The 23,512-nt window shown below is 42.7% G+C and overlaps 1 protein-coding gene across 4 annotated transcripts in view; it reads right to left on the bottom strand.

Moving 5' to 3' along the window:
- LMO1 (LIM domain only 1) overlaps window positions 1-23,512 on the bottom strand; it is a 63,657-nt gene that overhangs the window by 34,891 nt on the left and 5,254 nt on the right. The window contains exons 2-3 of one of the 4 annotated variants that reach the window (XM_036383416.2): window positions 19,249-19,350; window positions 2,451-2,525 (exon numbers count right to left, since the gene is read on the bottom strand). The exons of 2 other annotated variants lie outside the window; for them this stretch is intronic. In XM_036383416.2, the coding sequence (XP_036239309.1) occupies window positions 2,451-2,525; window positions 19,249-19,273 (100 nt within the window). In that variant the 5' untranslated portion in view covers window positions 19,274-19,350. Of the gene's footprint in view, window positions 1-2,450; window positions 2,526-19,248; window positions 19,739-23,512 lie in introns of those variants that run through there. One more of the 4 variants, XM_036383417.2, reaches the window with a different exon arrangement.

Here is a 23,512-nt window from a genome sequence, read left to right as displayed (position 1 = left end):
GGAGAAAGGGGGGACAACCATTCTGCATGAAACCTCGTACAATTCACCACAAACAGCCAGAGCAAACCATGCCTCCACCTGTAGATACACCCACTTCTATGCCTGGGCAGAGCAGAGGATAAAGACATGGCCTGCCTAAAAGCTTAGAGAGCTCTCCCAGGAGGTGGCTGACAACCAGCCCTTGCTGGTCATGATCACCATCACTCATCTGTGGGATGAAGGGCCACCTCCCCCGGCAGTGTCCAGAGGGGAGGTGGATGTGGCCAGTCATCCCAGAGGCAGTCCCACAGCCCAGGGACAGTGGCAGCAGAGGGCATTACCCTCTTAGCTGTGGGGAAAAGGGGAGGGAAAGGCTTCAGGTTATAGGAGCTGGGGGGCTGCGAGGGAAGCAAGGAGGGAGGAAAAGGGAAACCCAGGCCTAGAACCCCCCAACCCATGAAGCCTCAGGGCCACTCCACAGCACTGTTTTACTGCTTCCTCAGCAGCCTGGTCTAAACAGGACAGATTTAGCATAGTTCAACAAAAGCTACTCATTAAAGAAAGCAGCTGTGATTATTAAAATAGGTTAGAGAAAATGGGCATGGTGCAGATAAAGCTTTTGACCTCAGCGTGCAGCTCTCTCAAGAACATTTTAGCACAATTTATCTAAATTAAAAACCAAACACCAAATTCCAAAAGATCGTTTAAAAAATGCGATTAAAAAAGCAGGTCAAGGGTTGGAAATTAGTAATTACTACTACAATTAACCAAAATCAGACAGAGACACATGAATTGTGCACATTACTGCGGTTCACTTCAGAAAGGCAAATGTGAGCAGAGCACAGAAGGAAAAGCCGCGAGTCGCAGAACCACTCGTATAATTAACCTCTGCCACAGCACAGGACCTGCTCTTGTAAGTTTGCGTCATTCGTTTCGAGAGGGAAGTGCTGCCAGCTCCTACACCCAGCTATCACACCACACTCCTCACCAGCAACCCAATTCCTTGGAAACCAATATTTTGATTTTCTCCCAGTCCAAGATCTTAGCGCATCTTCACCCTATTAGCAGCACGTTTGCCCTTCAGCTCCTATTTTAACAGTTCTGAAAAAGATGAGAAGGGCCAACATCTGAACGTCCTGGTATTGAGAAGAGGTCATTTGCCAAAAATGCCACCTGCTAGAGTCCATATTGTTTGAGAGCAAAAGCCTATTGAGAGCTGCATAGAACAAAACAAAGGTTTTCTAAAACAGACTACTTAGCACTGGATGGAGACAGAAATACTCTGTATGCAACTAACATCCTTCAGATGATTTTCCTTAGGTTTTGGGGGGATAAAAGATAATTTAACAATTAGCACTTTGTTCCCACTTCAATCTCAGAAAGGCTCTTTGTGAGCTTCCTTGGAACAACTCAAAGAGCTCAGTGGGAAAGAACAGACTGACTACTGTTTTGAACTATAACCAAAATGAACTATTCTCTAGGTCCTCCCTTGAAGCTATCATCTACCTTAGGTTAGATGAGGGAAATCTAGGTTCAAATTTTATTCAGGCTCCAGTTTAATTTTGAGAGCTCAGAAGGCTCCACAAATCATTTTAAGTTAAAGTAATGAAAATAGGTGAACTTGAGAAGGTGGACAGGCACGAATGATCTCTTCCAAAATAGGCAAGAATCCATCTGTTCCCTTTTAAAGTGTATAAAAGTCTTTGTAGCAGTAATGAAAATTCAGGGATGTAAGTCATGGACATCATAGCAGTCTATTAGAGAGAGGACTGGGGCTGTATTACAGAATACTGTGAGCTGCGGTGATTATATAAAAGGGATGCAGCAAAGGCAGCATAGCAGAGGGCAACTGAAATGATTCAAGGACTCAAGAATCTCAGCTTTTCAGAAATGGAGGGAGAAATGAAGACTTCTATCTTTTGAAGAGGCAGGATGAGTACAGAGCCATTCAGATGTCTGAGCAAAGCTGTGAAGATGAAGGTATAAAGCAGAAAGAGTTCCTCAGATGCAGAAGGCAAATGGCTGCACCTCCAGGTTTGCACCACAGCCAGCACCGGGACAAACAGGCTCAGCCACAGCTCTTGGGAAGGTCTCCAGCACTTCCTCTCTTTGTTCCACACACATCACACTATCCCCTTCAGCCACGCACTATCAGGCAGGAGCAAGACACAGCCTCCAGCCAGGCACCTCAGCTGGGGTAGAGCTGGTGCGGGTAAGGGACACCCTGGCCATGGCTGGGGGCTGCCCATGGAGTACCTTCAGCTGTCTCCAGCTTGAAACAGGGGCTGGCTTCTGCTTCCCAGCCCTGTGCCAGCAGCACCACCAGCTCCCTCTGTACTGCTTCCCACAGGACAGCCACAAAGCTGGTGGCACTGAGAACTCTGCTACCCCACAGCAGCACTGGACACAAACCCACCCTTTTGAGCCCTCTGCATGGACTGTGGCACAAAGAGGAGAAATGCTACACTCACCACCTGCCAGTTCTCCCGCTGGATCTGGCTCCTGTGAGGCACCCTGAGCAAAACCAGCCAAACCCCATGGGACTCCTGAAAAGACTTAACATGAGTTGATCAGTCACCATGTCAAATAAAGACCAAATGTTGACAAACCCTTACTTAAGTAGTTAGAATATTCTTCTGTGTATATTCTAAAAATGGCAGGTTCCACATCCCCCCTGCATCAGTTCTTCTGACTTGGAGCCAGTAGTACCAGAAACCCACAAAACCCCCAGCATGCCTGGTTTAAACTCATGCATGCATGCCTTTCTCCTTGGTGACTACACTTACCTCCTCCAAAACACAGAGATCCAGTTTACTTCCACATTTCCAAAGATACTGGAAATGTGCTTTGTTGCATATCTCTTTGCTAATATTTTAAAAATATCAGCATGTGCCTTATTTGGTTTGTGCATTGCTCCCAAATTGGTTTTCCCTATTTCAGAGGAAAAGCACCTTATCATAATACATTGTATATTGCAGAGTAAGTCAAGCAAGGGGGGAGGTGAGGATGTCATATTAAATTGCATAAGTGATACAAAAAGCACAGCCAGATTAACATTTGATGCAGTAGAACACAAAATCTTACTCCCAAAGTAAACTGGAAACAGACTGACAGCCAGCCCCCATGCTGATCTGCCCTTGGGTCTGGCACTGCAGAAAGAACCACATGAACTTACATGGTTTTTTTTGCAATTCAACATGTAGCATTCACACCTGAGGTCTGGAACCCAGAATTTCATTCCACCACGGATTACCAAAATGCTGCTATTTTGTGAAAGTTACTGTACTCTCATTGCACTTCTCAAACTTCTTCTTGATGCCTAATTCAAACATTCTAACTTAGAGGCTATTTCTTACTCTTCTCTAGGCATTCACAGATCTACACAGCAAAGTACCAAGAAAATAAAAACACAAACAGGATCAAGTCCTTTTGGGTTTTTCTTCCTACATGATGTCTTAGTGATTTCTTCCAGTAAATAGAAAGCATTTTCAGCATCTGTTTCATGAAAATCCTACTAATCAGCATCCACAGGATGTGCAAAACATTTCCTTCACTGGGTAGGCATCTTTCCTGAACTCAAGAGTAAACACTTAAGTGGAAGGAGTGCTCTGAGAGCTGGCAGGGAAATGCTGAGTAAATACAGCCCTGCTATCAACACTTAAATGACGAAATCATTCAGATGTTAAAGTTGCCTCAAGCGCTTGATCATGATATGCAGCGTAAGGAAAGTTCAAAATCAACTCCTCCTCCTGCATTCTCATACAACTTCAAACAGTAATAGGCACTTACCTGGCTTGCTTTACAGATCTTGCTTTGATAAGCAAAATTTTAACTAGGTTAATACCATTTCAAGTGTATTCATTTAATTGAAACAGAATGAGACTTGTCACACTGTTCACAGCTGGTACTGTAACAACTCTCATGACCCTCCCTTGTAGAAGGGACAGAGTAATCATCTTCACAACTGACTTGTTCTGCAGATCTGATAGAAACTTGAGCCAAGACCAAGAAATAAATGTTTGCTTTCTTTGACTAAGCATCATGAAGGAGCATTCTTTGGAGAGTCAGTGCTGCAAGCCCACAAGCTGAATGAGAACAGCACACACTGAGAAACCCTAAGTACAGTTCGGGATTTGGCGAGCTCAAATTTTTATCTACCTGTTTGGGGTAGGAGTAGGGTGGGAAACAAGTCATCATTTGAGACTAAGACACTTGGATCTTATGCAGTGATGAGGAAGGAGCCAACCAACCTGAGCAGAAAAAAGGATGAAAGGAAGCAGCAGCAAACACTGAGTATCCATCAAGTGCAGCACGGGGGCTACTGCAGCAAGTCCACAGCTCCTTCGTGCAGTGTTTAATTTGGTAATAAGTTTACAGTGGCAAAAGATGGTGAAAATATTTGTCTCAAGAGGCAATCAGAACTTTGTTTACTGTACAGAAAATGGATTCAGTTGTGTACAGTGAAACATGCCACAACTGAACTACAGCTGTGACCACAAGGCAGTGGCCCCTCCAGCCTGGGAGCACGTGTGAAGTGAGGACATGACTGTCAATCTCTGGTGTCATTTTTTGAGTCTTGCAGATGGAAACTGTCTGACTTCATAGCTGGTCACCTTCAGGAGACATCAAAATCATTCTCTTTTCCTCCACCTTGGCTGGTGCAGCAGTAGCCATCAGCTTGCTGAGGATCCTGCCAACACATATTTTTCTTCTGAGAGTGACCACTGGCAAATTGCAGCTCTGGATACAAGCATGGCCAAGTGCCCATGGGGAACACAGAAATTGCACTGGGCACAATTAAAGCTGAGCAGTACATTACTGCAGCACGGCCTCTCTGCTTGCTCTAACTCAGAGCCTGTCAGCATTTCCAGCATCTCCTCTTCCTGGAGTTGTTACAACAGTTGCAAGACAAAAAAATAAAAAAAACCCAAAAACCCAAGAAACACCAAGGTTTTAGTTTAGCCTGCGATATTGGCTTACAGTCACATTGCACTCACCCCAAGACAACCCAGAAGAATCCCTAAGAAATTGCTCAGGGAAATGTGATCTCTTTAACACACATGCACCAAACTCTTGGGATTGTTCAGTTGGGAACAGCACTGATGTCTCTATCAAACCCCAAGAAGGGTCTCAGTGCTGTGACTGTCACCAGGAAGGTCTTCAGCATACCAGGCATCACAGGAGGCAGGAAATCAGGAATCCCCACCTTCAACAAGATGCTGGCTGACTTACACTAGCTGGCCCCTGTGTCCTGGCTGAAGTTTTAATGCTGGTGGGGCACCTTCCCTGGGGATGCTCCATCATTTTGAGGAGCCACTGGCTTGGTGAGCAGGCTGACAGGAAGTCAGGAGCACAGCTCAGCCCAGCCCGTTTTCTTTCCATAAGGTACTCAGCAGAACTTCCACATGACAGCCTTGGCTGCAGCAGGAGCAGCAGCAGTGCCTGCTTTGGTCCAGACCCTGATGGAGCAGGAATACACCAGTCTGCAGCCTGGCATTGCTTCCCACTGAGCCCATCTCTGTGTGAGGCAGCTGCATTCAGCAGGGCCTTTTTAAAAGCTACTCCAATGCTAGCAACTGCAAGTGTGACACCACAAACCCCACAGCCTTGTGTGAGTCAGCACCATTAATGTCATTCCCACATTAATTCATGATGCCTTTGAACACTGATGCTCACAAGAAACCAGGTTAAAAATATTCAATCCCTGAAAAAAGGAGCAGTGATAATGCTGCACCAAGCTAATTTTATTTGGTCTGGGGTTCAATTTTCCCATTCAAAAGAGCACTCTGCTGCTATTTCCACTACAAGCAATCCCATCTCATTATGATCAAGCCCACGGGGTAGACTGTGCATAGGGGAAGGGAAGGGAAGATTTTGTGATACTTAGGAGCTGCACTTGAGGAAGAACAGCTGCAGCAGTCAGTATCCCAAGCATGCTACCACAAGAATTATGTTTCTCTCCCATCCTCCCCAAAGTATTTAATTCAGGGCAGAAGGGGTAGAACGTGTTCACCTTTGAGCTCCCTTGCCACAAGCAAGCATATTCATTCAGCTTCCCTATTTAACTAAATGGAGTTCACACATGCTGCAGGATAAAGTTACCTCTTGCCATCTGAAAGCAGTCCAATCAATGCTGTACACAGAGAGTAGCATTTGAATCAGCCTTAAGTTAATTCTTAGTCCTCGAAACTGTGACAGCATGCTGACCCTTTCAAGTCAACTGGGAGCAGGCAATCTTTGCAGAAGATCCTCAGGCCTTTAATCAGATTCTCAGTGGGTTTTAAAGAGATACTACAGCATCAGTTTGTAAACATCTCTCTAGTGAAAATAAAGATTACTTCTGACCTAGCCAATTACTCAGTCCCAGAAGATATATCCTAGAGTTATAATTGAACGAACCATAGGGAAAGAAAATACATTTTAGGTAGGGGGTAGTGAACCCAAATCCCAACTTAGGATGCAGGTAGCACTGTATCCCACAAAAAGATCAGATACAGAATGCAATGATTATTAAAAAAAGTCCATTAAATCATCTGGTCCTTTTTCCCACCATAGCAAGGTTAGTCTCTTGAGCATAAAGCCCTACTAAGAAGATTGCAAATTATCAGCTCTTCCTGAAAAGCAACTGTGATGGGGAAAGACAAGATCATTATTTTGAGAAGACCCATAATATGAGGTATTTGTTTACCACATCACAGAGAATCTGGAGTGAGATGCCAGCTCCTGGTAGCATGGATTTGCTGCAATACAAGTAAGGAACGAGAAAGAAAATGCTGAAGAAAGAAAACAGAGGACCTGTGCTCAGCACTGAGACTGTCAGAGACATTAAACAGTCTCTTGTTGCATTACTTTAAAACTGTTTGAGCATGAGCAGCCACTGCAGTCCATTGTGGAGAGATATAATTACTGATTAAAAAAAAAAAAAAAGTTATTTATTCTGGAATTATTACAGACTAATGTGTAACAGACATCATCTGATGGGCCATAAAGGCTCTGAGGGCCATTACAGCCTCACAGGTCAGGACCCATTTGAAGGGTTTAAAGTTTGTGGATCACTGCTCTCAAGCTGAGCAGCACAGCAACACCTGCACACAGAAAAGCTAGGGGAGACTTCTGGGAGCAGCAGCTGCTTATGCGTTTTCACACTCAGATCAAACCAAATCACATCACTGAAAAGAAGTTCAGAACCTGCAGACATGGCTTTTGCCATTCTCATCAAGGAGTTCACCCGTAAGATTGTAGCTTGTGCCTTTTTACTTACTTATTTATTTATTTTTAAAGGGAGCACTGAGGAAGAAAATGACACTATAACCTCCATGCTTCCCCATCAGGGCCCCCCTTCTATTTCACTTTCACAGAAAACTAAAATTCCCAGCCAAGTGACAGGTTTATAAAATTTTAATAGGGAAGAAAAAGGTAACCTCAGGCAGGATCTTACGTGCAGACTTTCGCCATAAATGAATGTTCATGAAAATACAGGGGTTTTATGGAAACATTGACAGAGCTTCACAGGCTGTGACATAAATGCCTCAACATGGACTGATGGGAAGGACTAGTGAGTCCCAGCTCCTGCAGCCAGAGGCTATTGCTCCATCCCTTTCTCGAACCCAAGCAAGTCAGCTTCACGCCCCCACTACCTCTGAGGAAAGCAGATCTAAGAGACCAGAAGCCCAGCAGCTTTTAAATTGCTAGCCTAGAAACATTCTTAGCCATTTCCAACTACTTGTTCTAATGGGGTAAAAAGTCCACTTTTCCTTTGTCCCTGGTGTTTCTCCTCCCAGAGTGCTTGTCCAGACCAGTCAGCCTTCATTGTGCAAAGGCAGACGAGTTGAAGCACAGATTGCTCCTCATGAGCATCCTCTCTGCCCCTACTTCCACATGGATTTACTGTCCCTTAGCTTCAGGGATCTACAAGTTACCCATAGCAGACAAGGTCTACCAGTGCCTCTCTCCAGCATTATTAACAGGAATCATTATTAGCAATTTCTTGTTCAATTCATTCAGGATTGCATTTGCCTTTTACCACCGACTTCACACCTCAGTCCTTTTGAGGTCAATCACCATCTGTCCAAGCCACCCTTTTCCTCCCCTTCTGCCCTTTCCAGCTAGGGGTAATTCCTACTTGTAGATGTTCCAGTGATCCCCAAAGAGATCAGCTGGGGTTCCTGGGCTCCTCTTCTTATTTTTGTGAGCTTCGTACAGGAATGAAACCAAGGGGAAACAGCACATGGCTTCAATCCCACTCCCACCAGATAGCTGCACCACAAAACCTACCAGTGGTGGTTTTATACCATCAGGAAACCTGTCCTTAGTTCTCACAAAGTAGGTATCCCAACCTCTAAACTAAAAGCTCATCTGAATGCCTCCTGTTGGAAAGCAGAATTTATGGCTTTGGTTTCAGGATCTAAAACACTGCTTCTGAAGACAGTGATGCCTGAGGTTCATTTCCCTTCTTCTCCCAGGTTCAGAATAGAAGCATTATTTCTCATTCACAAAAACAGAAAGAGATGCCACAAGGAACAGCCACAGACTGCTATAGACCGTCATTTCTTAAAGCAGCAGCAATCCAAGAGCAGTGCTCTGTAGCTAAGGTTGCACAGCACCAGAATGGTTGGGAAAATCTTATATAACAATCCTGTACAGAGCTAAGGGAGTTTGTTACTTTTCCCCCAGTCACTGAACGTGTACAAGCACTTCTGGAAGTCAAAACTCTGCCTCTAGAAAACTTGAAGCTTCTTAATTGCAAGAGAAATATGAGTGGTCAGGAATGGTACCTGTGCCATAGATAAAACCAGTGCTTCTTTCAAGAGTGACAGAGACCTGAAGTGGCCAAGACCCAGCTCCACCCAAAAGCTCCTCCTGATCTCTTCAGAATTTAATTGGCATTCTTTTTAGGACACACACACAAGGCAGATTAAAGAAAAACCCAAACAGTGTGCAGGGTGGAAGCACCATTACATGGTATTAAAATGTCAGAGGTTTGAGCTCTGTGTTGGTTTAGTCATGAGTTACCAACAACCCCTGATGGCAGACATAAAGCTTCCCTTAAATTATTAAGCATAAAACAGCAGACTGTAATATTTTGCTAAACCAAAGTACAGACACAGACAAAGATGTCATTTCAATATTTGAAACCAGCAAGTTTAATTTAAAATAAGAGCAAACCAATAAGCTCAGAAAATAGCAATGTGTGAGAGGAAAATTACACTGCTAGAGAAAAAAGTGGAAGGACTTAAGAAATTTATAAAAGTAATCTCCAAGTGGAAATTAGAAATCAACCCCTAGAAACAGAATAACACAAAAGAAATATTACTGTCCACTTTCTAAATCAATATAACACTGCTACACGACAGAATTACCATGGTAACTCAAGTAAAAAGAATAAAGCAATTCTTATTATTTCAAAATAAAATCACAGCCTGAAGCCCAGCTTTTATTACAACTGCTGATAGATCGCTGGCTTGTATTTATCTGAAATATTGCTTTTCAATCAGCTATTTTATGAATGTACAAATTTCACTGAGCAGCCCACTTAGACCAAATGCTCAAAACCTGCCCCTCCAAAAAACTAGTCAAGGAATCGATTATATATATATATGCATATTGTTTTTTTTTTTAAAGGGAGCATTACTATATACATATTCTTTTTCCACTCTATCCAAGTTAAAGAGAGATAAGGAAATGAGCGAGAGTAAGTTAAAACCTTGTTTAGTCCGACCTCTTTAAATTCCAACTTAGACTCTCTGGAAAAACGAAAACAACAAAAAAGCAAGAGAACAACAGTAATAAGGAAGAACAAAGAGGAATAACAGCATACCCTAAATACTGCAGCCCTGCACAAGGACAGGGAATGCGCCTACATCAGGGGGTGTGCACAAACACACACATGAGAGGAGGCACATCTGTTCCCTCCTGATCAAAGGCAAAGAGAAAACACTGTCTAAATACAAAGTTGCTCAAGGACGTTTTGACTCGCCCTGCTGGGTACTTCAGACTTTTCAAACATTGTTTGTACAGCTTGGAAAGTGCATCAAGCTCAGGATACTCGTCTGCGTTTCAAGCGCGCTGAAGGCACAGCTCAGCCGAGTTCCCGCACGCCCCCGCTGCTGGTGCCACCTTTTAAACACATTAGTGCAAGGGGAAAACCAGCAGGTCACCTTCTGCTCTCCTCCCCCAGACGTTCAAAAGAGCATCGATCGGCACCTGAAAGCAACAGTCAGGCTTAAAAATAACAGGCTCCTCCTCTGCCCCCGGCCGCAGCCACCAGCCCGGACCAGCCCTGTTATGGGGCAGAGCTCCGGGGGCTCCGCAGCAAACACAACGCGGACAAGGGACACAACTCCGGCTGAGAACTTAAGGCACCATCTACCAAAAAAAAAAAAAAGGTCACTGAGAAAATGCCTGTAGACCATCAGGATGTTTTACAGCACAGCCTTACCCTGTTTTTTCTGCTGCCCCCAGAAAATGGAAGAGGGGCATGAGCCCCTTGCTCACAGTCACGGCAGGAGCAGGAGGGGAATGTGACCAATGCCCATAATTATGGCAGGAAGACAGCGAAGAATTTTCTTCAACAATTTGCAATTGCTTGGACAGGACCTCCGAGATGAAAAAAACCCCCAAAATTAAAATTGCCAATTGAGAGGGGATCAATAAAACTGCCCCCAAAACAGTTAAGGAGAGCAATTGCTTCAATAGCACTCTGTCCTTCCCAGGAGATCCAGAAGTTATTTCTCCCTTCTTCTGCAGTGGTCTGACCTCCTAACCCAGCATGGGACAGAAGGCAAGGTGGGACCCAGGCCCAGCAGAGAGGAACGAACCAGGGACAGCTAAAACACAAAAGTCCACCCAGGCCTCATGGGGGTCAGGCACATCCCCCAGATATCCAGGCAGAGTTCTGGGGGATGATCACTTGGGGAGCACAAATTCCTCAGTACTGCAAAATGCTTTGAGGATTAAAAGCAGCAGTGATATGCCAAGTATCATAGCTGGAAGTAAAGACAAATGCTGCAACAAGAGCAATAAGCCACCTGCCAGCTGTCTTTTATATTAAAATATTTCAGTGTTCTTAGAGCTGCTTAATTTCCCATCTCGCTCCAAGTCCAGAGGAACTTTGTGGGTTGCTAGCTTTGCCATGTAACAGCGACATTGCTCATTATTTTTAAAATAGATTTAGAAGCTGTGATCACACAGCTCAATCTGAAAGTATGCACTGTTTTTTAGTATAATGTGGTCCTTTGCCATCTCCTGCAAATGGGTTTAAAAGCAGTGGTGGAAACAATGTGTGCTTAATCTGAATGTGGACTGCAGAAAGGTTACACACTCAAATATCCTGTTTTATGTGGTATCTGGTTGTATTTTAAAACACTTTTTAGAGACTTGGAGCCAGCTGAGGTCACAAACAATCACATACAGATTAGAAAAGGGAAAGAAGCTGGGGGGAGCGATGGGGAGCCCACTCTGGCACACTGAAATAGGACACTCTAAATATCACTTAGTATTTCTTTAAAATAAAAACTGGCTGAAATAGTAAGCTTCAGAGAAACAATAAATGCAGAGGTGGTTAAAGAGTTTTTATTCAAATAAAGTCTTGCCCCAGGAGATGGAAGTAGAGTCTTGAAATACAGAGATAGGATTTTACATGTGCTAAAAGCATCAGTGTGACACTTTTTGGAAAAAAAAAAGGGGGGGGTGGGAATACCTTCGTTGTTATACATGACAAAATAGCAACTAAATGTTTGCTTTGATCCCAGCGCGTAAAGGGTGAAGCTTTTAGGCAAGGAGCGGCAGGTGATCTCAGCTCTTCTGCAAGTCCTAATGCTCCTAAAAGCCACTCTTCCAGTTTCTGTAATTGGGCATCAGTAGTTAATGTAGTATTGACTGCATTACATGCTCCTGTGCATCCTCTCACTAATGCCAATTGCATCACCTTGTACATTTACCATATTGCTTAGCCAATAGCTGTTAAAAGCAATCCAAATCATGAATCATATAGGAAACTTTTAGCAAGACACGACATCCAAAGGAGACAATTTACAGTTGAGTTAATCTGGGTACATTAGCGAGACATGGATTCAGGAAGACAGACCAATTTATGTTACTTTGGTTTTACCCTTTATTGCTTTGTATAGGCAAATGAATGGAAGGGCATGGAGTAAAAACAGATATAAAGGAGTCCTTTTCAAAACAGATCTCCATTCTGTGCAGACAGGTCAAAGGGTTTGAGACTGATGCTTATTTAGGCTTTCATAACCGTAACAGGGTACTTACAGAAATCATTTTCCACAAAGGACTATAAGGATAAATATATAATGGATCCTGAATAATGTTCAGTACCCACCCTCACTGCAAGTACATTAATGCAGAAACCTGGCTGCTCAACATTATCTACAGCATGGCCTGTCCAGGAGTCACCTGCCACCAGGAATGCCAGGAAGAGGCTTCACACAAGGTCCCAGGCAGCTCTGCTCATGAGCTCAAGGCAGGAGGTGCCCTGGGAAAGACACCAAGGCTCACCAGCTCAAGCCAGTCCTCTGCCCAAACATCTCTTCTCCACCACATCACTTGTGAACACACACAAAGTCCAATCTTCTCCTCCCTACCTGCCTTGAAGAGATTGCATCTTTTTCAGAGGTATACCCATTTCTCTGGAATGGAAGGAAAGGATACAAGTGATAAAGAGGTGTTGCTTAACCCACTTCAGCTGCAAGGTAGAGCCAACCAGGAAAGAAATTAGGAGCGAGTTCCCTCTAAAAAAGTACATTTTATAGAACAATTTCACACTGGATGCTTGACCAAAAGATGCATAGCAAATTGATATAGCCCCTTTCTGCTGTTTTGATCAAACTCTGTAGCATCAGTAAAATAGAGATGGGGGAAAAAAAAAAGAAAAAAGAACAGCTAGGAAGTGCGCTGTTCCCTCAGCTTTTATGGGTAGGGAGTCATTTGTAGTGTTTGTGGAGGGGGAAAAAAAGCGGTAAAGGATATCTAGGAGAAATAATGGCTCATCAGCCAAAAACTTTACAAAAGAAAAACTGAACTGCATCCTTAAATATTGCATCCCAAAATACTGGAAGCTCTGGTGCTCTAAGCCTAGTTTAAAAAAAGATCATGATTCCCCTTTGAAAAGCTTCCAGAAGTCCCTTCGAAAGAGTTGCACATGCAGGGAAAATGCCAAAACAAAACATTTTCACTAGCTGATCAATTTAAACAGCTGTGGTAAAGCTGCAGCCACTGGCACCATCATTAACAATTTAAAGCATGGCTGCTTTTGTCTTCCTTCCCAGTTACATTCTCATTATGCCTTTTTATTTATTAGAAACACAGTCCTCCGGAATACATTTCTATATCTCAGATCCATAATAAACCAAGTAGGAACATCCCTGGCTTCTACTCAAATGGATGTTGGCGAGAGGGTTAATTGTTTAATGCTGGTCCAAGTTCTCTGCAGTTCAGTCATGAATATGCAACAATCATCCACTTTTTCTCTAAGAGAAACTAGAACTGTTGATATAAATTGTTTAAAAGGAAGACAAATAATACTTTCACTGCCCAAATCACACTTTCAGAGTTTGATTAGCACACAAGGAACTCTGAATATTGGTCTAAAGAACTCGAAAATACTCAATGAAACTTAAAAACCCTCTAAATTTGGGCATGAGTATCCATTATCTGCTTTGATATGGAATGTAAGTAGAAAATAGTTTGCAAGAACATTCACTGGAGAGTTGAGCATCTGTTTGCATGGATAGCACCCCACATCGTGCTTGGAAACTTGGGCTTGGGAGTCATCCCACTGGAGGACAGAGAAAACACGCACACAGAGAACTAAAAAACCAGTAGCTGTGGTGAATTCTTCTCAGATAGGTTTAATTATGTTAATCTAATAGTGAATAACTTTCATTTCAAAACGCCCTTCCCTCCACCCCCAAGTCTTCAGTGAATAGGAGCTACATTCACTGAATAAATCATTCCCTGGCAACAGTTACGCACATTATTGAAGTTGGGGGCAGTGATTTCTATACGGTTTAAAACTATGTCTATGTATTCTAAATGATGACAATTCTGTCCAATTTTTAAAAGATATAGACCCATTGGAGTTTTATAGTTCAGCATTTAGCAGCATCTGCAGTGCCTTCTTTATTCTTGTACTGCAACACTTAATGCTTGATGCCACTATTCTGATTGATTTCAAGTACAATACCTTATTTGCCATAAACTTTCATATTCTTTACCTAAGGAGGACTCCTCGCAGATGCAATCAGTCATAATGCTAAAGAACAGTTTGCCTTTAGCAGAAATGTTCATGCTAATGACAGCGAAGCAAAACTTTGAGCAGCAAGCATATTTCCAAAGAGAATAAAACCCTCTCTAAACACAACGCCTGAAAACCTTAAGAAAGCTTCCAAATGAAATCAATTAATCCTCCAACCATGATAAATTTCTTAACCATTTAAGAAACGTATTTCAGACTCTGCTGTGACCCTTTATCACCAGACCTAATGGATTACTTTATTAATAATGCACTGCTCTTAAAAGGAATTTTTCCGAAGATTCTACCATAAGAGAGCATTTTTGGAATGGCTGTGACAAACAGGCTGACATGTTCACATTGTATTTATAAAGATAATAAAATTTAACACTAACTCCAAAGAAGACGAATTATGTTCTGCTGCCAGGGTATCAAGTACACTTTCTACTGCATTAAAGCAAAATTAGAGCAAACTGATTTCCAAGAACAAGCTGCTTCCTTTGTCCTATTACCCAAGCTGAAAAATGTCCTTACACTGTTTCAACGCTTGTTATGTCAACCAGGCAATTATCACATGTCAGCAGCATCTGGGGGTGAAGTATGATGACATCCTCTCCAGATCCTTCAGCCATCTAGTGTGAACAAACACTAGGAACTTTTTGATTGCCTGCCATACTCCTATTCAAAGCAGTCTGCTCCTCTTAGGCCTGCTACCTCCTTTCACTCCTTCCCATAGGATGAGATTTATTTTAATGGATATCTAGGTTATCAGTGCTCCAACCACAGTAGCCTCCATTTCTTGAATAGGTTTAGGCCATTACTTTACTACCCCATGTTTCTGCTGTGCTTCCATATTTGCCATTTCAAGGGCAGAGGGCATCTCCAGGAAGAACTACCTCTAACTCCACACTTGGTCAGCTTTGGAGAAACAGTCCAAATGGTTTTTTAGTCCTTTATGGCCAAACCAAGTCTCATGCTCTGCTGCCAAATGTGCTCTAATTTTATTTAGAATACTTCTTTTACAACTTTATATCTCCTCTTCACAAATATTTTAATCCATTGCTGTAATTCTGAGTCACAAAAGGACACTGTGTCATGAACTAAAGGCAGACCAAACCTCTAAAACCACACCAAAACCACATGTGTGAAGATCAAGCCCTCAAAAAACCAACAGGTAACTCAGCTAAAGAGGCAAAAATAAGGTCTTTGGTAACGTTCATCAGTCAGCTTTTGAATAAGCTGATGTCTGGGAAGATGTGTAGGGATTCTTCACACATGGTAAGCTAGACATCGGTGGACCACAGAGAGGGTCTGACATACAGTGGCACAGGAGATAAAAAGGAAAAAGAGAGCTTCAGGAACATTAGGCAACAGAAAAGTTAAATTCCATGTCTCATGAGGAAAAGCCACCGTGCCATCTCCCTTTCTCACTCTGCATGACTCCTCAACAGGCACACCTGAGAAAGGTACGCTCGAAGGGAAACAAAAGACACCAGCAGCACGCAGAACAGCTATGTGGCACAATTTGTGTGGATCATGATTTTTATCCACAGAACAGGACTGCCTGGACCTGTGTTGCTGGAGATAGGTGTCGCTCCATATCCATCTACCTATCTATAGGTACCTCCATATGGCAGCTGGCACAGTCCCTTGTGAAGCCAGCCCACAGCCCCGCTGTCCGGGCAGGGTGCTGTGGCACAAGTCCTGTCACTGACATTATACAATCCATCTCTCTGCTTTTCCAATTCCAAATGCTGTGGTTTTTTACCTTCTGTGTGGGGCAAGATGGGCTTTCACACAACAGGGAACCCAACTGCTGCCACTAATCCAGTTTCCAATTACCTAATATTCATTTCCCTAAATACCTCCCATCAACCTTAGACCCATTCTCCAACCCCAATGCACACAACCACTGAGTAACCACATTTTTCTTTTAATTTTTAAAGAAACTATGAAATTCTCTTTCTATATAAAACCAAGGTACATGTTTAATGGAGTCCTCTGATATTTTACTCAGCCTACTCTTGTGATCTGTTTAATCAGAGTTCTGCTTAAAAACACAAAGGACCCGTGATTTGGGGGGCTCCTGTCTATGCAAACATCGGGATGAACACGCAGCTGATCAGTGTTTTTACAAGTGCACACACACTCCACAATTTGGTTGAAGGATGCCATGTCTGGTTAACACAGCACAAGTTAGCTGAAAAGGAAACTTTCACCCCCCACACACATAACAAAGAGCCGTGATTTCTATTAGTGCATTTCATACCATACATGCTGATTACCAGGCTGTGCTTCATTGTTAACAGAGATTACAGCTGGGATAAGCTGCAGCTTTTTCCTAATTGCTATTATGATGACTGAATTTTTGTTTTGTGTCAAGCATTATTCACACATTATACTCCAAAATTTGATCCCTCTATGATGCATTATTGATTCCATGCAGGCAATCATACTGCCGCCAATGTGAAGAATTAATTTGGGCTATTCTACTTGATTTGCATTGCTCCATCATAGCAGAACATAGTTCTGTAGGGAGGCACAAATTGAAAAGGGAGATTTAACAAAATACAGAAAATGCTGCCGCCCTTTAAAAGAGATGAATCCTAAAGAGGGGAAGAAAAACCCCCCAAAAACCCAAACCCAGCACAACACGTGTGGTCCAGCAAGAAATAAGGTCAGCCAGCCAAATTCATCTTAGTCAGAGGAAGGTTACAAGAGTAGCCTTATGCCTCTAATAAAGTAAACTAGCTTGCTTCAACTTATATTGCCAAAGAAAACAACTGAACACCTCTGAGAGTGACACTGCTTCAAAGCCTTTGAAACCCTGTTAGCTTCATTTGTTTTCCCAGCATAAGCAATACTCAAGCACTTAGCGTGTCTTTTATCCACAGGCCAGTCAACTGCAAAGCTGATCTAGAAGATGTGTAACAGATGCTCCACATCTACTCTTTTTTTTTTCAAGTTCTACTGTGTTAACAAAGGAACTTACAATATCTTAACAGAAATAAAGCCCATGATTTAGGGTTTTTTTTCTCCCCGCGAATAAGATTATTTCACAGTTTTGAGATGCCAACTTAATTACCACGGAATAAATTCAGAAGGGCATGACAACTTATACAGGGACTTTGATCTCACATTGGTCAACTCTTAGTCCAAATATGATTGAATCTGCATACAAGGGGGCACTGATAATGATACATTTCTGCTTGGTCTCATATTTTAAAGGTGTCAAGTCTTTCTGAAAAGCTCTCATTTTTTTCATAGTCCCACATGCTTCATGAAACAAAACCTCACATGCCATCCCAGAAACTAGATTCAAATTCTACATGCATGAATATGCCACAGGGAGAATTTTAGAAATCAAACTTACAATGAGGTAAGACCTCAAAATGCTAGGTCTAAAATACTCCCTTTTTTGGGAGGCAAGGAAAGGAGAGAGGGAAGAGAAACTTTAGAAGACTTCTGGTCTTTCAATAGTCAAGCCTTCCTAATTATTCTGCAGTGCAGTACTAATTCAGTTGTAAAATACAAGAAGACAGATATGGGTTGTGGAATAAAAATAATATAATTTCAACTTAATAGCATTGAGCAGCTTTCAGTACTAGTCACAAAACACAGTTAGCATGATTCTGACACAGGAAAGTAAGTGACTTTGAATTACAAGTTATTTTTCTCATAAATATTTTAAAAAGCAGTATATATATATTTTTTTTTCAAGTAAAATCAATGCTACTGCCAAAATGCCCAACTTCCAATTTCTCCAAGCTCTTTTGCTCCCTGTGAAAAGCTATTTCCTGTCTACAGTCTTACAAATATTCAGTAATTTCTCTTATTTTCCAATGGCGACAGCCTATGACCTTTTTTTTAACACTTTTAAAGAGGTTCCCAAAATAAATTTTAAAAGATCAGGGAAGTCCATTACATGGCCCACTTCATCCATTTATACAGGTGGAATGAAATAAGGAGATAACAGGTAGAAATGCCTGTTAAAAGTTAAGATGCAGTTCCCACTTTCCACACACAAAGTGCCACCAAGGCGGAGGTCCTTGGCAAGAGGCAGCGCCATGGATACAAGTCCATGTGGATGGCTGCAGAAGCCTTCTGCTCTGCCTCAGTTTTAATCCTTGCTTTCAGTGCACGAGCTGTGAGGGAAGACCTAAGCCACAAAAAAGCCTCAGCAAAAAAAAACCCACCTCATTAAAAAGTTGTGATTGAACTTACCACCTTCATCCCAGAAACTACTGATGACTGAGCAGTTAAGTTGCACACCCTGGCAGGCAATGTGCAAAAGATAGCATCAGGTCATTCAGGCTGCTAACTAACACTGATCTTCCTCACATCAATTTGTTCCCCTTAAGCATCCTTGATAAGGACTAGTCAGCTTAAAAAAATAAGCATATGTGAAGTCCTAAAATCAGTTAAGCTCTCCTTCAGCTTCATTCATGAAATTACATCCCAAATGAACCTCCACTTCTGCTATTAAAAGAAGAGTAAATTCTTAGAATAAACCAACGCTTTTTTTTTTTTTTGCACAGAGGCTTATTAGCTTATTGTCATTATGTTTATAGCTATGAAGAAAAGCTGTGAGAAATAGATATTAAAGGCGCACATTAAAGAGACCTAAATGGCATGCAAATGAAAGGGAAAGAAAAATCTCAAAATTAGATTTACAAATAAAGCTGTTAAAACAAACAGGCTACAATGGATATACTAGAGTAACTTGCAGAAAGAAAAATCTACATAGATATTTAAAAAAAAAAATCAAGCTGTTTCTGCTACGTCCTTCAGCAAACAGAGCCCGGAGTAAACACTTCTTGGCTGTCCGATCATGTCAGAAATGAGATTAAAAAAAAATAAAGAGCAAGCACGCTTTTACCTACACAAGAGAAAAACATCAGAAGCTCAGAGCAGAACACTCTGAAATGCACAGCGCACGTCTGTTTCAAAACTATTTATTTCTACATTAGCAGCACACAGAAGACACCGAGCACAGGCTTACACAATCTCAGCCCACCTACCGTCCTCCTTGTCCAGCACCATCATCTCCGCAATCAAGAAAAGTCCGGGCACAGATGCTTCTTCTCCAGCAGCCTCCGCTCAGGGGAGAGGAGAGCAAGTCTCTGGGAACACAAATGAGCTACGGTACAGCTGATCGTCCTTTAGCAGCAAGTGAGCTCTAATTACCCAGTTGTCCAGCTTTTAACCTAGATTGCACTCAGTTAGAATTACACTCAGAAATAAAGCACTTTGCAGATACAAAAGCAGTCTCACCTACTTTTGTGCCTCAGAATTGCAAGGAACTAAAACTGCAATTTAGAAAGAAGGGGGTTTTAGAAAGAAGAGCTGTTTCTTTGGTTCTCACCTTCTAAATGGCTCAATTTACACAGTATAATCTATTTTAATGTAATTGCCTTTGATAGCTCATAACCCTGGCTGTTGCAACTACACAGCTTTCAGCCTTATAAAGTGTTTTCCCTTTGGATTTAAGCTGAATCTAAATCCGAAATTACATTCGCAGAGGCTAGAATACCTAAGCCCGACTAGCGCTGCCTCTGCCTCTCAATTGGTGAGCCTTGCACACTTGCGATGAATAAATGCACGCGTTTCCCAGGGCCCCCTCTGGAGCTCCTGCCGGGATTTCCTGGCGGAGCGCGGCTTCCCGGCTCAGCAGCACCACCTGCAGCCCGCCCGGCCCCCGCCCAGGTGCCGCCGGCCGCGGGGCCACCTGCGCCGCCGCCGTGCGCTCCGCGGGCCCGGGGCGCAGGGATGCTCCGGCCCTGCTCCCTCCCTGCGAGCACGGATTGTGGCTGGCGCCCCGCAGCAGCTCGGGCAGGTCAGAGGCTCTCAACTCTCCGCAGCTGATGTTACGCCAGCCCCCGCCGCTCCCAGCTACATTTCACACATCTCTGGTGACCTAAAACTTGATACGGATTTTCTGCGCAAACATTTTGGGTTTGTTTTCACGCGTTGGTGTTGGTTTCAGGGTGTACTACTCCGGAGAACGCAGCTCCATTTTCACTAGGTTGATATTAAAATGAATTTACCTAATCAGAAGCGATACAAACACTTAACAGGTTTGCTCCACTTTTCAGAAATGCCATCAATGCTCAGATATAAAATGACAAGTTGGGGGCCCTCGTCTTTTATCCTACATCCTGCAACTCTCATTCCTATCTGTTGTCTCCGCTGGCTCTCACAAGGATTGCAGGATCAGACACTCCGCTACCAAGATCAACAGCACCGTTTCACTCATCTCAGTCTTTTAATCTGAGAAAACATTTCATTTCTGCTTTAATGATACTTCTTCCTCCCCTTTACTGATACAACAGTACTCTAAAGAGCATGATAGCGGGCTCAAGTTATATATCCTTAATACCGATTTTTAATTAGATTCCTTATCCCCAGCTGAAGTGGCTTTTCCTTCCCCCTTCATTCACAATACTTAATCCTAACAGTCCTTGAGAATATTTGATGTTAAATGTATCGGTTTACATTGAGCTGTTTTCATCCAGTGCTTCCAACAACTCCTGTTTCCCAGTGATACTAGTTTGCAAGTGCTGAATATGTATTTTAGCGTTAAGAGTGCAACCACCATAAATAATCACTTTCTTTTAGGAAGTGTCACAAGCTAGAAAGAAGGAGGACTTTATCCCAAAGATTAAAGTCTAATAGTTAAAAGGATCCACGCAAAAACTAACAAAGCCACAGCTTTTTTTAGATTTGAAGCACTTTACCACTTCCAATATACTATTGGCCTCCACCAGAAAATGGTGAACTCCAAAAATGTTCCATCCTTCTTTCTGTGTACTTTTCAACCCTGCCACCTTCAAAAAGGACAGAATTACCCCAAAATATATGGTACATTTCAACTTCCACTATTTGGTAACTACATGAAAGGCAAGGTTTTGATAAAAATGAAGTTAGCCATTGTCTGTCACAGCTGACTTCTGCAGCAGAGCAAACTAGCAGACATAATGTACTCATGAAAAAATATGCAGTACTGGATCAATGTACATTTTATTCCTTTACTGCTCCATCATGTCAAAGAGGCTGGATTACTCCCTGTGCAAACAGATTTTTTTTTAAACACTTTATCTGCTTACTCATTTCACACACCAACAATTAAAAAAAAAAAAGTTTTCTAACCCCCAACACATTTGTACAGCAATTTAAGTCAACTACAATTAACACAATCTGTTGGAATTAATCACGCTACCTGATGTCAGTTTACTTTTTTAAGCAGAAATCTGGTCTTTGCGATCAAAACATTTACGTATTTCAGAAATATCTTAACTCTCATTATCTTGAAATATATAAATGCGCTGCACGGTGCGTAGGTTGGCTTGCCCACAGCAAATTCTGCTGTGATTTACACAGTGAAACTGACTAAAATGAGAGCCTTGAAGTTTTTCTCTCTCAACCTTTCTCTCCCCCACCCCTCTTGTCCCTCTTCTCTCAGTTCCTAACATTTGTTCGGGGAAGATACCTGCCAGAGTTCCACTGTGAACCACTATTTTCTAATATCAAGTCATGTTGCATCAGTCAAGTTATATTATGTCACTTCAAACATACAAAATGCTGTTACCTCCCTGACATAAGTTGACGTGATGCCACAACACATCAAGTCAGAAACATTATTATTGTTGTTATTTTTTCAGTCTGCCCCTTCATCCTCAATGATATCTATGAAGACCCACATAAGAGTATTACTGAGTCTCCACTGCTTCTTGGCACCACAGAGCGTGCTTGCCAAGGAAGCTTTTTGCTCACAAACCCGGAGTGGAAACCCAAGTCCGCAGTTCTCACACCACTGGGGCAATCCTGGTGTCACACTGGGGCTGGCACGCAGCCCTAAGGCCCCAAGCTGAAAGATGGGCAGCTGCTCCTGAGGCCAATGGCCATGGCCCAGCTTCCCGAGTGGCCTTCAGGGATGCAAAGCAAGGGGCTGATAGCTACAAGGCAGCAAGTGTCCTCCTTGCGATGCACCAGGACTTCTGGGAGGGGTAATCCTGAAATCCTGACTTCTCTAGGCAGTAATAACTATGAATACCCCCACTGCTGCCAGAGACCTCAAAAGAAGAAAACCCCTCAAAGAAAAACTCTACATGGCAAAGCCTCTTAAATCAAGGGGAGAATTGGATAGTAGCCACAACGCTGGGATTTTTAGATGGTAAAAATCAGACCGGCTTCTGGGAAAAAGAAAAATACAAGGAAAATAAAAAGGGCCATTTATGGGAGTAAAACAGACCCATTTTATTAACAAGCTCATTCAAGCTTGATTTCAAAAGGAATTGGTTTAGTTAGCAAAAGCTTCCATTTTAGTCCATTTGTAACCTATGCAGGTCCAACATCCCCTTTTAACATTTACAGATGAGCGGGCAAGTGGAGACCATTTAACTCAAGGAGAAAGAAACTTACAAAGGTAAAATGACCTCTTCATAAAAAGAGTTTCTTCTCTGAGTCTCACCTTCTGTCCCCTATTTCTCCAGGGCATCTTTAAAAGTGACCATAATTTCTTCTTGAGCATAACTACTCCTTCAACAGCACGGGAGATTCCTAGGCATTACTGCACCTTGTTACTCTGGTCTTCACATCCCTCTCATCAGGGCTTTGTTTCCTACTTTGCTCCTTTTTATAAGTGCACCCCGCACTAATTTCCTCTTTACCTCTCCCATCCACCACCATTATTCCCTTTTATACACAGCCACTCATGAAATCTCCTGGAAGGAGGCTGTTGAGAACTGTCTGGATAATCAAGGGTTCTAGTTTCATTTCCTTACAGCACCGTCAGGCCGGCCCCGAGCTCCTCGTGTTTAATGAGTACATCTGAGACACTTGAAAGAGCCCAAACACCCCTATTAGGGAACCCTCTTCAGATCTCGGTCTGTCCTCGCAGCTCACCTGTGCCTCTCGCCCCTGCAATGGAGGCAGCATCCTGCTGGCAGCCTGTCAATCACACGGGAACAGACACGGGCTGCCAGGCACCCCCTGACAGAGTCACCGGCATGAAGACATCACCCGGTTATTGTTATTAAGGGTTATTAATAGAGATGTTAAGAGCCCTTCCTCCCTTTTCCTCCAGCAGTTGAGCAAAATTCAGAGGACTCCTGCAACACAGGTTACCCCTGAAAGTGAGGTTGGAGAGAAACACAAACCTTGTTCCACACAACAGCGAGAAATTACCCGTGTTTAATTCCTCGGTCATTACTTAACCTTTTTACCTAAGTGCACAGGGGGCAAGGGATGAGAAAAGTCTTTCTGCTGTTACCTCTCACTGACCAG

The sequence above is a fragment of the Molothrus ater genome, chromosome 6, assembly GCF_012460135.2.
Source record: "Molothrus ater isolate BHLD 08-10-18 breed brown headed cowbird chromosome 6, BPBGC_Mater_1.1, whole genome shotgun sequence".
NCBI classification, from domain to species: Eukaryota; Metazoa; Chordata; class Aves; order Passeriformes; family Icteridae; genus Molothrus; species Molothrus ater.
This window is presented reverse-complemented; position numbering and strand designations above follow the sequence as displayed.